The sequence below is a fragment of the Curcuma longa genome, chromosome 4, assembly GCF_044706935.1.
Source record: "Curcuma longa cultivar G26 ecotype Majalengka, Jawa Barat chromosome 4, ITB_CL_G26_1.1, whole genome shotgun sequence".
NCBI classification, from domain to species: Eukaryota; Viridiplantae; Streptophyta; class Magnoliopsida; order Zingiberales; family Zingiberaceae; genus Curcuma; species Curcuma longa.
This window is the reverse complement of record NC_133864.1, coordinates 8,816,332-8,830,759: the sequence shown is the minus strand read 5'-3', so window position 1 is coordinate 8,830,759 and position 14,428 is coordinate 8,816,332. Positions and strand designations below refer to the sequence as shown.

The window sequence follows — 14,428 nt, the reverse complement described above, 5'->3', positions numbered from 1 at the left end:
AGAATCCCAATCAAGAAGAAGAAAAAAAAATCAGGGAACAATCAAGATCTAAGCGTAATCTCAATATTCAACCAGGACGATCATACTCGTAAGTTAATAACAAACTGTATACAGAAAAGAACAGAAAGGCAACCTTGCCTATTTTCCTTCTTAATTGTTTTTTAAAAACCTTCTCTTCAAATCTTAATTCATTCATGAGTTGTTTTTTAATTATGAAAGATAATTCTGAAATGTTCCGGAGAAAAAAAAGGAACCCCAATCTCAAAAAAAAAAAAAAAACACTCCCACAGCATTTTTCAGTTTCATATACCCCTGAAATCCTGTACGACCCGACCCTCAGAGAGCTTACCTTTTTTTGTCAGGAGAAAATTGCTACTATACAGTTGTTTCTTTAGTTAAGAAAACTACAGGTAAAATTAAAGAGGCTGCACCACATCTCATATTGTCAACTCCAAGATGGAGCAATTCCTATACAAGAAGAGTTGCATCATATTCTACTCTTCTAGTTTCTTAGGTTCACAAGGATTAGGATGCTCTAAATAGAGCTGCACCTTCAAAGGTTCACTGCTCATGGATTTAATGGGCGTTATATCCGGGGGCTGCAGCCATTGCTTAGTGTCAGTCGGGATCCACAGCTGAGCCTCCTTTTCCTTGCTGCTGCCTTGAGGAAGGGCTCGAAAATAGGCAGTGATCTCCCAGCTGCTACCTACATCACAATGTAGTGTCTCAGTTCATGGCCTCACGATGACAGCAAAATTAAAGTCGACCAACTCAAGTACTGGGTGGAAGAGGTTTGGTTGCGGGCTTAGCGACTGTCAGTTTGATGAGGAAAGCTCTCAGAGCAAATCCGAGATCACTCTCTTCCACCTTGGAGTTGTAAGATTGGTTGACATCTATCTTGAACACAAACTTCTCCAGCGGGATGTGTTCTTTGTCATAGAAGGTAACATTCACTCGCTCCACCAACCCCTGTGACAGGTATGTCAAGGTCTTTGGCACTTCAAATTATAAAAAGACTAACATTATGATATATATCACAAAGAATGATCATCTTTAGAAGTGATTATTATCAATTTTCACAATTAAAATGCATACGAAGAAGAGCTAAGTAATTGCACTAAAATTGAACCATGACCTAACTAATTAATCAAATTTATAATATTTAGGACGAACCAATTCTGTTCTTTGTCTTCATGAGGAGGTTAGATAGCAAGTTCAACTACAAATCAGTAAGAATTAATGTGTCAATCTTTATAGCCATCTCCCCATCACAAACACGTCTGTTCTATTCCAAAAGACACTTAGTATTTTTTATTTATTTTGTATAATCTAAATGTCCAGGTTTCACCTGACTAATCCTGGAGGTAAATGACTTTCTCCTTTGGTTCACCAATCAAATAAATCCAAAGCATAACTTATATACACTTGGAAGTCGACCTCTAAAAATATTTATTCTTAGTAGTGTTTCATTGAGTGTTTTACCACTACATCACATCTATATAAAATTTCTACTAGGATAGAAACTTATTACAACATCAATTAACCCCACTTTAATAAAGCTAGGTCAATTGTCCCCAATTTCTTAAAGCTAGCTCGCACCTGCTTGGACATTTCATGTACTCTTTCTTTACTCATGTTGGATACTTGTACTCAAGACTCTTATTAATCACATGTATGAATTTTTCATAGCTAAATCTAAGTAACATAGATGAATCTTGTGTGATGGAAACTAGAGATTGGATTTACCATACCTTTGTACATAAGCCTTCGTATCATTGAGCAAGAATCATAAAATCGAAACGATGTAAGATGTATTCTCAGCCTCTGCTCGAGGATTCATTCGACTTTGCAGCAAGGGTCCAACAACCTCATTGTTTTGGTCGAAAAGCATACCGAGTACGTAGTGATCGACAACCTTTGAGCCAAAAGGCTTGAAGAGCTAGGCAACCATGTAAAAGCATCCAGTCTCCCAACTGAACGGAAATCCATTTCCAAAATTCATCTTTAGATCCTTTTTTTTGGTCAAAATCAACTGTATTGATTTGTCAATGTAAACATCATTCCAGGGTCACTTCCAACTGTTATCCATGGAATCCTCTTCGAAGAACCTCATGATGAAGTATATCTAACTTCACCAGACTCCCAAGTCCAATAACCTTGTGTAATTAGCTTGCAGGTTAGTGCGTGATGAATTCTAAACCCCACTTTGGATAACTGATAACCTATGTTTTATAAAGAAAACTAATTGCAGGGGATTACTAAATGAACTGAAAATTTACTGCAAAACTTTTGCAGTAGTCAGATTTGTGCATTACCTAATCAAGATACAGATTAGGCCTGAGTATTTTGAAGGATAAAGCTTTGCTTACTGAGAAAAATTAAGTCGAGCAATAACACAAACACATGGAATACCGTTTTTTGAAGGATAAAACCTTTTGCACAAATGGGAGGAGATCGGAGGTGGCGGAGTGGATGTAGTCGGCGAGCTGCGGATGCCTCGCTTTCTGCACCACCACGTTCATGTATCTTCTTCTCTCAAACGCCGCTTTTTTTTGTTTTGTTTTTTTGTTTTGCCCAAACAACAAACACAAAGATCACACACTGAGAACAAAACAATCAAAAAGATGTGAGAGGTGGGAAATAAAGAAGCGTGGATGAAGTACCGGGGGGATAGAAGCCTTTGAGGAAGACGATGCAGTTAACGGCGACCTCCAAGAACTCCGTCAGGACACGAGCCGTTTCGCCTGCAGAGAGATCGGAGACTTTATGCACATTTAGGAGATGATGGATTGAATGAGTTGGCTGCTGAACCTTGTGGAGAGGCGTTCTTACGATCCATGGCGTCGCGGGGAAGGAAGGACCTCGGAGCGAAGCGGAGGGCGGAGGACTGTGACAACTGGTCGAAGGGGGCGGTAGAGCATACTTGAACCAAGGGATTTGTGAAGGAAAATCCACTTATTTTAGGAATTTATAAAAAACGGCCCAGTTATATTTGCTAAACTCCCTGATAATTTTCAAAATTTCATATGTGCTCTCTGCTTTCCAAGCCTTATGATCCTCTTCTTCTGCAAAAAGGTTGAATCCGTCAACCTTTACGATCTTACACGATCGACCCTACGATCATTTATGAGGAGGTAAATCGAGAAATTACAATTGATCACGACGCAGGAGGGTATTGTCTGACTTCGCCAGGATTTGAACCCTTGCCCTTTTCTGCAATTCTACTGCGTCGTAATCAACTCAGCTATGCCTCAAGGACCAAGCCTTATGATCCAACAAGGTGACCGGACAATAGTCCAAATTAATTTTAGATTTTGGATAACAGATCCAGTCTATCAACCATCATAGAAATTTTAAATTTCCTACGCTCAACTATCAAAGTCAACTGCACCATAGCCCATTGCTCGGGGACTCATATGTGCTGTCCTGTTTATAAATAAGGGACCAACTTGAAGAATAATATTTTAAAAAAGGATTTGACCTTACTCTTCACACCATGAGAGATCAGATGATAATCACTTCAAAACACATATCTCAAAGTGAATTCAGAAATATCATTTCTTTCTGCAGGTATTTGACAGCTTCAACCAAACTGCTGCTGCTATAAATTCAAATTAAACATAATCAGTTCAGAGTCAGTATCAAGTTTGGTATCAATTTTAGGCTTCAAACAGTCATTATGGCAAAGCATCCAGCTTCAATCTCCTTCAACTCCATTCATCAAAATATATCGAACATATATCTCTACATGCTCTCATTTTGTAAGTAAAAAACCACACTGGCCATTGGAAAACCAGCTAGCTAACAAGATTAATACAGTAAGGATGAGAAGCCTGAAGAAGAGCTGATGCTAAATCTCTTTTTCGACTGTAAGTGAAGATAAGAGAATGACTCAAGATGAGTAAAGAAAGTTAGTTTTATCATTTGGCTTTTTGATGCTAGATGAGATGAGATGAAAGAAAGAAAGAGAGTAAATTATGTATGTTGCTTGTTAATCTTATGAGGGAAATGGAGAGATGCAGAGAGCTTCTCATCAAATCCTCTTATGTCCTGATAAAGAACCTTAAGCAGAATGATGTGCACACACAAGGTTATTCAAATTATACTTCTAATTTTGATTTTCATAATTCTGTAATAGCAATGGTGGTATCACTATTGAATGCATCTATGTATGCACTGTTATGGCTGCAAATCTTAAGAGACTCGATAACTAAATGAGCAAAATATATGAACCATGCTATCAACAAACAGAAGTACCAGTTGCACCCAGCTTTACATTGAAAAGGCAAACTTAAACCGATTACAAACTGGAAGAATCAAACGAAAACAATGTCTTCATAAGAGATCAATCTGCAGTCAGCAAACAGGATATCAACCCCACAAATGGGTAACTCCAACTCGGTGAATAATCTGAAGCCCAAAGCCAAAAAAACTTAAAAACTGCAAGGTTCCGCGGGGAAGGAAGCAACACCGTATATCACAATCCTTAGGGGTTCTTAATCTCGACGTGGTAGAAAAATGGAACAAATAGAAAATTACAAATACACTGACAATGATGCTACTGACGATCCATCATTCCAATATCTTCAATGATGCTGTCATTTGCTTGCCTGCATTAACAATTGAAGCAATGTATCAAAAAGGAAGAAAAATAAATAAATCCAGAATTCTATGAAAATGTTAAATTCAAACTCATGATATTGACAAAAGCTGAAGTTGCTAGAAACTAATGCAATAGGTTGTCATAAGTTATAACAGATATATGGGGCAGTGAGGGGAATGTTATCTCATGGTTCAGGCTCATAAAAGAAATAAGATATAAATATTCAGACAAACCTCCAAGTTGTTGTCATATTCCGTGCTTTTCTGTCAAGATGAATGTTTTCTAAAGCATTTGCAGCATGAATTACATCATCTGAGACTTCAGCATCATATCTCCACATATAATCGTCTTTCCTGGTTGAGGGAACTGAGGAACCTGACCTTCTATCTGGAACCATAAAATCAGACACAAACGTAAGAGGCAGAATGACAACATAAACATGACAGAGCTTCTCAGTTACCTGATGGGTAAACCCGAGGGATAGACCTAACATCCACAGTGAGAAAGAACATCAGAAAGATAGCACATACTAGAAGGCAAGGAAAAAGTAAAAGGCTACAAGACTATGGTTTTACCGGTCCAAAGCAGGTAAACCTCCAGGAACAGCAGATGATGATGACAATGCTGATGGCCTACGAACATTCCTGATTTCTGCACTTGATACGGACTCTGAGTCTGAATTAATTAAGCTGCTGCCAGCCAACCTATTTTGCATAAGATTCTGTGGAGGAAAATGTTGCAGATAAGCAATAGACTCTAAATTAATCTCCATTTTGGTCAAATTCATCTGTGTGATCCTCCATTCAATTAACCCAAATACATTAAGGTTCTAGAACCAAAAACTGATCTATGACTTGAAAGTAAACCATAGTCTAACATATAGACCAGGATTGCAATTTTTTTGGTTATTAAAACTTATTATTGAAAATTGAATTTGAAATCACTGTATCAAATTCTAGGGGTGTGTCTCAGCTGCAAAAAAGAAAAAGAAAAGAAATAGAAATTGCAATTCAACTGGAACTTGATTTTTTTTATGGATCCTAACCATCATTGCTCAGAAAATCCATATCTAACAATAGTTGAAGACGGCAACAACTCTTAATAGATAACCTTCTGTTCCTAAAAACCAGTTGTAACCAAAAGAAATCTAAGGGGACCATCACATACAGAACTATGAACAAATATTACATAAACTGATATCTTATTTTTGTAAGATATAGCAGTATTGCCATAAAAACAATTTTGGGGATTTTTTTATACAATTTATCTTTAACAGTACTGACAAAAATTTATTACAAAGAGAGACAAAAGAATAATGAAGATATTATTATTTTAGAAAATCCAGCAAATCCATGGGATACAATCCCTCAATTTATACATCTTTAAGTAATTCTTTGCATATTCTTCTCAACTTGTCTAATATTGTAATGGGTGTGGAAAGCATAGAAAGTCAATCACATGAGGAGACCAACCTCGTACTTCAGATAACCTTCAAGCACATCTAAAAGCAGTGGACCACTTTCACCATTCTTGTTTGAACTACTAAAATCTTTCAGTTCTTCTTTCCAGAAATCCCTTGGCTGAAAATAAAAAATTCTATGAAAATTATACCCCATACACACATGAATATTCTTAACATAGCAGTAGAATTAATTAAAGTTCGCATGATTACCAAATTGCACTCGGGCAGATAAACTTTGAGGGTATGGCCTAACTGAGCCCAGTCCAAATATTCACCAATTAATGCTGTTAATAACCTGCCTGCAAGCAACGGAACATCAAAGACGCAAACATACATGTAATAAATACTATGTGCAACTTATCAAAAATAAATAAATAAATACTATGTGCAAAATTTCTGTGTCACAAAGCTAACAGAATTATTAAGCCGTTTTATAAGAAAAAAATTACAACATAAATGTGGTGGTATCCAATAAAAGAATGTTTTTATGTTGCATAACATCTGGAAAAAAAAGACTACTGAATAAAACATAGTCGCATAAACAGTGGAATCAATAGAAGAACAGGAAAGAAAACTAGGAACCAAAATTGTCCTATACTATTTTAAGGAAAAAATTAGAGTGATGAATACTTCAAAACAGTGTTTATGTCCTTTTCCTGTTAATTTAGATTGTTAAGGTAATAGGAATAATCAGGATTGTGTATGAACCATGGATTGAAATATCGTTTGGATTGAGGTTTTGGTCCTCTATCAGATGGGTATGGTGTTGAAGTAATGCTGAGCATGCTAACACACAGTGACAAACACACTAAGGAGGGAGGCAGGGAGGAGGAAGAAGATAAGCGGAAGAAGATCCGAAGGAAGAAAGGTGAGAAGTTCAAGGAACCATGCCTACAGAGGAAGGCCCTTTGCCACAACGTGAACAACGAAACTCTACCTGAATAGGATATTTCTGATCAAGTACGACACTTATCTTGATGAGAGCTCATTTATGTTTGCTTGGCAGTATAAAATATATAAAAAAAGCAAGCTCAAACAAGTTTAGCTCATTAGTGTTCATAAACAAAACTCATGAACAATTTATGAATAATCTTATTTATTTACATGTCTAAAACTTGATTATAATCTTATTTCTTATGCACTCTACAAAGTTTAAAAATTTTAAATTATCTACGATATAATAAATAAGATAAAACAACACCTTTTATTTATTAGATCTACCATTTTAATTAAATTAGAGGACGCCTATAGTTGGGCTCAATAAAAGGCTTGAATTTGATAAGATTTTTAATAACCAAGCTCATCTTCCTATGGCCCATTTACAACCCTAGTCCTTGTCGGTTCTTGTGGAAACTCTGTCACAAATCACGATCACTCACAATAACTCCAATGGAGTTGCTCAAGGAACCCTAGCCCTCATAGGCGCTCATAAACTCTATTGCAGTCACAAAACTTCCATCGTGGAAGGGACTCAAACTTGTTTCACTCAATCAGCAGAATCAGCAGATGGACCGATAAGTTTCTTGTGTGCTAAATAGCATAGAATGGTAGTTAAAACCATTAACATCTGAAAGCATTAAGATCCTAGCCAAGGCAAATCCAATAAACATATACTTATATGACTTGTCACCGTGCATGTCATTGTGAATCTACTTGATTTTTAGCAAAACTGGAAAAAGTAAATCCAACATAGCTCATTCACAAGATAAGATAATGATGACTGGCCTTTGAAATTTGAAATGGAATATAATTAATTTCATTTGCCATTATGCAAAAACCAACCCTGAATGAAATAAAGCTTATAAAAAACCCAGCAAGGAAAGAAAAGTGGTCTCGGGATCTTGTTCAAAGTACTTAATGGTGATGGTTAATTGAATCAACATAATTCAAGATGAAGTTCATTGAATCCCATAAGAAAGACATTCTGCATGACCACAAATCATAAATTGCAAAAGAATCCATAGGATAACATGAAATAAGTAGTACTTGCCAAAAAAGTGATTGGCTTAGTATAAAATAAACCTGATGGAGAAATATGCAGTTGCTTTGCCCGATCATTGCAGCTTCCTAGTAATGCAGGGGAGAGATTGCTATTGTTTTCAGCTACTCTATCTTCTTCTTCTATTGCCTCAAATACACTTGCTCTGAGCTCAGCCTATCAAAAAGAGAAGATAAACTAAGAAAATGGATATCCAGTGTAGGTAAGTCCAAGTAGCAAAGGCCATCATGCCAGTTGCCAGACCAAAACACAGAACACTTATTCAGTAATATCAAAAAATTGAAAAAGGCAAAACAAGTAATAGTCTTCCCTCATATAAATCATTGCTCTAAAAAGCAGCCTAGGTAATACTTTGGCATTTTAGACAACAGATTGCTGCACTTATGCAATATCTAATCCCTTCGGGCAATTCAAGTACCTTGGTGAGCTAGGCCGGTGCCTATATGGGGAGATGGACCATCTATGTGGTAAAAAGAAAAAAAAATCCTGGTTTGGTTTATTTGATATCCAGGAACTCAAGGACTTGTATGATGATTTTTCTACACTAAAGAAGACTAATCTTGTCATTATGATGCACTAACTATGTTATCACTTAACTTGTAAGTGTTAACTTAAACATTTATTTTGCAAATGCTAAACACTTTTAAATTTTTTTACCTATAACTGAGAGCTTTAAGTATCTAGGATCTTTTTTGCAAAAAAATAGAAATGTTAATAGATATGTTTTACATAAGATACGAGCATGATGGTTGAAATGGAAAAGGACATTATTTGTTCTTTGTGATGGTAAGGTACCTCAAGGAAAATTTTACAAAACAATGGTTATACCCGCTATATTATATGGAACTGAATGTTGGAGTATAAAGCAAGCACATGAGCAGAAGATGAAAGTCACATTGATGAGAATGTTAAGGTAGATGTGAGAACATATGAGAATGGCGATAAGAAATGAAAACATTAAAAAGAAAGGCGGGATTGCACTTATTGAAGAAAAACTCCAAGAGACGCGTTTAAGATGGTATCGACATGTTACTTAGGCATTTAATTATTGTCCCAATCAGGCAATGTGAGATCATGACACATACATACATTAATAGAGAAAAACCAAGATAAAAAAAGATTAGGTTAGAAACCATAAAACAAAATAAAATTCATTTAAATATAGACGAGGCTATAGTAGGGGATTGAGCCCAATGGCATAAAAGAATCCATATAATTGACTCCACTTAGTGGGATAAAAACTTGATTTTGTTGTATAATATGAATAATCATGACATGTTCCATATTGCTATATTTTTGTGTTTTTATAATGTATGATCGACATGTTTCCTATGTGAACTTATGAAGTGGATGGATTGATTTGCATATTTAGCAGGATATGTATTAGTCAGTTTCATCAATATAAATGTTTTTAATATTTCTAATGACTACACACATGTTGCCACATGCCAGATATGCACTGTGCAGTGGTCATAGAAACACCTTTTAAACCTTGATATAAACTTACCTAATTCTTCATACAACGGATTAGTTTTGCATGACAGGAAACAAACCACTAACTGGGACATGGAATAAGAAGTCTATAACTAAATTCCTTCAATAACACATCTGTTGATGTAAAAAGTTACACAAATTTTAAAAATCCCACTTAAGATGGTCATGATCACATCCATCAGCTTCCAAGTTCCTAAAAAATGGCTCCACACACTTGTTTCAATAATAAATAGAGATGTAATGATTCTGTAGAAGAAACTAATCAAGCATATAGAGGAAATTGCCAGTAAAAATGACATAATATTAGAGATTTCTCACCAAGCCGCAATGTGTAAAAATTTTCCACTGAAATATTTTCCTCGGAAGGATTGGAGACCCAATCACCCATTCATTCATTCCAACGGGATAAATCCCGTCATGCATTTGGGGAAAACACAAACTTAACGGAGAAAGGGTAAACAAACTTAGTTCTCAAATCACTAAACACAAGCGAAAGCAATTTTGCATTAGAAGACGAGAGACTATTAGGGGGGCGACAACAAAGGGCGAGGAGTAGCTATCAAACCCTAATCCTGGCGAGGACGCCTTTCTTCTCGAGGGTGCGGGTGACCAGAGTCTTGAGCTCCATCATCTCCCTTGCGTAGTCGTCCATCTTATCCCTCGCCCTCGCCCACCTTTTCCGCCCTTCTCCTTTCTCCTTCCTCTCTTCTCCTCCAGGAACCGCAGAGCCGACGGCAGAAGCGACGGAAGGAATGAGCAAAGCAGTGGTTGAATAACTTTGCTTGGCTTTAATGTTGCTCGAAAATTCCATTTCGCCCTTAAAAGTTTGCCTATCTTTTAAAATACCCCTGAAATTTTAACATTTTCAAAGTGCATCAAGAGGTCCAAATTTTTGGAGGAAAATTTAAAGAACCATCTTTTTTCTAAAATTCAACCAATCATATTACAATTTTGGTCATTTATTGATTGTTATCCATCGAATTTTTGGTCGACCAATGTTACTAAACTAAGTTGTTTAGTGGACAAACGATGAATAATATTATTACAAAATTGAATAATCGAAATTACCTTACTTCTTTTTTTTGGATTTTAATAATTCACTTCTATCTAGACATACATTTATATATTATAATATATTCTATCTAAATTATAAATATGTTGGATATCCTTTTAAGGTCAAAATGTTTTAGATATTCTATCTAAACTATGTTGTATTTTCCAATAATGTATTGGCTTTAAGTCATGTAGTTAACTTCAGTAAAAGATGAAATTCGTTATCTCAGTGGTCTTCACACGGTCGGTCTCATAATCATCTGTGAGGAGGTAAATTGAGAAGCTGCAAGTTGACCACTACGGAAGGACATTTATCCATTTCGCCAAGATTTGATCCTTATCTATTTCAATAAGTCCCACAGTAATCAATATTCAACTATGCTCCAAGGGTCTGTAGTTAACCAACCAATCCAAATAGGCTTTTCACTATATTATTTTATAACCTAAATTTCATAGTGAGAAAGATAAGAAAAAAAAATCAAAAAGTACTTAAATTACTTATGACAAATGAACTAATAAAGAACAATTGGACACAAAGTTCTTACTCTACTTATTAGTAATTTATTAGTTCATATTCTTTAAGTCAATTAAGCAACAATAGAGTAGTCTCGATTTCACATAGTTTACAAATTCGTATTGAGGGAAAAAACTTATAATAGACACATTAAATTAATTAATTAAGTAACAAAAAGATATCAAAAATAAAATACACATGGCACATCATTAACTAAGTAGAGCAGATTAAAAAATTCTTAGACACATAACATTTACTCAGATTAAACACGTTACCAAAATTGAAAGAAAATAGATTTTAAGTCAAATGGAGTATAATAATTAATAAAAAAAATCTTTTGAGTCTCAACTCTCGATCAAATGAAGGAGATCGACGTAACTTATCAAAGAAAACATATTGTATCATTGATCCACTACCTAATAGCATCACCCCATAGCCATCACCACATCATGATATGTCTACATTGTAAATTTTTTAAACCTATTTTGTTTTACAGATTTTGATTTAAAAGGGGATTAAAAAAAATTTGGGTCCTTGGATAATTAGATTACCTACGATTAAAAAATTAAAATTATTCTTTTGATCTATAATTAATTTATAATATTTTTTGGGATCATAGATCATTGGGCCCTAAGATGGAGGCCCCTTGGGCCTCCCCTCCCTTAGGTTCATTATATGGAAATCAAATTAGGAATCAACAAGATGAGATCTTTGAGCAATTCTATATGCAAGTTAAAATGAATTATAATCTCAAAAGGATGGTTGTGCCTATAAAACTAAAAGTCAAGGAAAACCAATAGTAAATATAAATTGCTAAGTATATAAAAAATATATATAAATTTAATCTCATTTAGGATATACATAAGGAACTAAAATAAGTCCTAGTTTTATATTATAACTAACTATCTAGATATACCTATCTAGATATATAAATATATTTATAATCATCTACTATTTTTATTTTGGTTCTTTATTGATATTTAAAGTTATTATTTTCATTTCTTAATTATCATAATCTTTTGTTATCAAATAAGATATTTCTCAATTATTATAAATGACATTAATGATACAAATAAGGATATATATAAATCATCGATGATATAAGTGTTAGGACTTGTACGAGCTAGAGGGGGTGAATAACTTTGATCGCTTCTCATCTTAATCTTGTGCTTATCATTTGATTGCGTAACAAAATTTTTGAATCAAACTTGACGTCACATGTACAATTCTGAGATTTATTTGACATTCGTCTCCTAGCTAGCTTGAGGTGATTGATCCAAGGGCCTACTCCTAGCTAGCGATCTCCCTCCACTAGAATCTTTTCATTTTCAAATACCTTTCAAAGGTGAAGAAATCTCTTATAACCTTGTTCTTATAAGAATACAACAAGAAAGATAAATACAAAAGTAAATAAATATAAAACAAACTTTACGTATGAAATCTTTATTTGAAAGCTTGCTTATTGCTTTGGATAGTCTTTTGATGGTTAGAAATATAGTAGCACCTCACCTCTAACCCCTCAAGATCTGACCCTTCAAATTTTCATGAAAGTCCCCTTTCTAGGATTGCTTTTAAGCTGATTTTCATTTGAAAATTGATTGGTAACCATTATCAATCGATTACCATCGAATCTAACCGTTTAAATCTGTAGAATAACTTTTTATACACTAATCGATTGGTAACTTCTAGTTGAACTAATCAATCAATCCAAAGTATTTTGTTGGTTGCTACAATGCACCAATCGATTGGCTATAGTAACAAAATTACTATAGCAGAAAATCCTAAACTCAGTTATTGTAGCAATCTTAAGTTACTATAGCAAATCCTATTTTCCAAGGTCTAAGATTTGTGGTGAACCCTAGCTACTATACAATTCTAGTTACTATAGCAAAAACCTTAATTACTATAACAAATCCTAAAATATCTCAAACCTCAATTTTGGAGTCTATATATAGTTCATTGATCAATCGATTCACCCAATCAATCAACAATACTCCAAGTCTGAAATCTCATCTCATCTTGTATCCAATTTACTTCAATCTACTAGGACTTTCTTTGCTCTGCATCCGATCAATTAACTTTTACCCACTGTAATTTCCCATTGTCTAGCATTCAATCTACCTTGACATACTGAGATTTCTTCAATTTTCAAACATCCAATCTTCCTTAACATATTTGACTTCTCGTTTTATGCATAACATTCGTTCAATCATGACCCGTTAGGACTTTTCTCATCGCTAAGTGTCCAGTCAATTGTGACCAATTTAAAATTTTCATCTCATGTCAAGTCTTTGATCCTCCATAACCCACTTAGACTTTCCGTTTCATATTAAGTGTTCGGTCCTCCATTACTCACTTAGACTTTTCGTTTCATATCAAGTGTCCAGTCAACCATGACTCACTTGAACTTTTTCACTGTTAAGTATCTAGTCAACTTTGGTCTATATGAAACTATGACCTACTTTAGTTCCTTTATATATATCTTATTATCCACGTAGCAATTTATGTTTACTATTTATTTTCCTTGATCTCTAGTTTTATAGACACAAGCACCCTTTTGATACTATATTGAGTTTAGCTTGCATATAGAATTGTTCAAAGATCTTAACTTGTTGATTCCTAGTTTGGTTTCCACATGATTAGATATGTTGATGTAATCAACCTCAGGTCAAAATTGATAAGGTTGATCAAACTCAGTTTGACTCGAGTTGGATTCCAATGTTTACTCAATATATTGTTAGATGTCAAATAGATTAAGATTGCTCGGATACTTGACGGTGAAGAAGAGTCAAGTACTATCTAGATAAATAAATATATTTATAATCATCTACTACTTTTATTTTGATTGTTCATCAATATTTATAGTTACTATTATCATTTTTTAATTACCATCATCTTTTATTATCAAATAAGATAATTATCAATTATTATTGTTTAATCATCACGTAAAAAATATTGAAATATGTAAAGGTCATTTTGTGAGACAAGTTCCTTCATCCAGTATAACTCCAGTAGGATCTCGTCGAATAAGATCAATCGACCATGCCCAGTAAGAACATAGGCAAGATCAACCTAATGTTGGTGCTGATGAACATGATCGAAGGCTACTGAAATTCAGAAACTGTTGGGAGGAGGGCAATCGAATGAAGATGTAAAAAAGCTTCTATTAGAGGGGTCGAAAGATGCTTTGATACCATATATATGAAAAAACTTTGAAAGAGGATGAAAATTATGTTAATTGTATCCATTATATGATACAAAAACTATAGAAATATTGACAAATAATCTTTGATCAAGTTTATA

At 34.5% G+C, this 14,428-nt stretch overlaps 2 protein-coding genes across 2 annotated transcripts; both read right to left on the bottom strand.

Moving 5' to 3' along the window:
* Window positions 1-318: 318 nt before the first annotated feature.
* On the bottom strand, window positions 319-2,901 carry LOC141828581 (DNA polymerase zeta processivity subunit). The gene is made up of 5 exons (XM_074716035.1): window positions 2,812-2,901; window positions 2,664-2,744; window positions 2,433-2,545; window positions 780-969; window positions 319-706 (listed from the first exon to the last, which is right to left on the bottom strand). The coding sequence occupies exons 1-5, from the start codon at window positions 2,837-2,839 to the stop codon at window positions 495-497; spliced, it is 624 nt and encodes a 207-aa protein (XP_074572136.1). The 5' UTR covers window positions 2,840-2,901; the 3' UTR covers window positions 319-494.
* A 1,308-nt stretch (window positions 2,902-4,209) lies between these two features.
* On the bottom strand, window positions 4,210-10,303 carry LOC141827932 (protein TONNEAU 1a-like). Its single transcript, XM_074715277.1, has 8 exons — window positions 10,124-10,303; window positions 8,088-8,220; window positions 6,276-6,364; window positions 6,076-6,183; window positions 5,179-5,324; window positions 5,064-5,089; window positions 4,837-4,990; window positions 4,210-4,610 (listed from the first exon to the last, which is right to left on the bottom strand). The coding sequence occupies exons 1-8, from the start codon at window positions 10,208-10,210 to the stop codon at window positions 4,559-4,561; spliced, it is 795 nt and encodes a 264-aa protein (XP_074571378.1). The 5' UTR covers window positions 10,211-10,303; the 3' UTR covers window positions 4,210-4,558.
* Between the last annotated feature and the right edge of the window lie 4,125 nt (window positions 10,304-14,428).

What these genes read in the sequence shown, in the direction of transcription:
- LOC141828581 (XM_074716035.1), bottom strand. Translation starts at nt 2,839, where the DNA reads ATGGATCGTAAGAACGCCTCTCCACAAG. An exon ending in TCCTCCCATTTGTGCAAAAG is followed by an intron (nt 970 to 2,432) that starts GTTTTATCCTTC and finishes TACCTGTCACAG; the next exon opens with GGGTTGGTGGAGCGAGTGAA. An exon ending in AACCAAACCTCTTCCACCCA is followed by an intron (nt 707 to 779) that starts GTACTTGAGTTG and finishes ATTGTGATGTAG; the next exon opens with GTAGCAGCTGGGAGATCACT.
- LOC141827932 (XM_074715277.1), bottom strand. Translation starts at nt 10,210, where the DNA reads ATGGACGACTACGCAAGGGAGATGATGGAGCTCAAGACTCTGGTCACC. An exon ending in ATCTGCCCGAGTGCAATTTG is followed by an intron (nt 6,184 to 6,275) that starts GTAATCATGCGA and finishes TTTTATTTTCAG; the next exon opens with CCAAGGGATTTCTGGAAAGA. An exon ending in AAGGTTATCTGAAGTACGAG is followed by an intron (nt 5,325 to 6,075) that starts GTTGGTCTCCTC and finishes TTTCCTCCACAG; the next exon opens with AATCTTATGCAAAATAGGTT.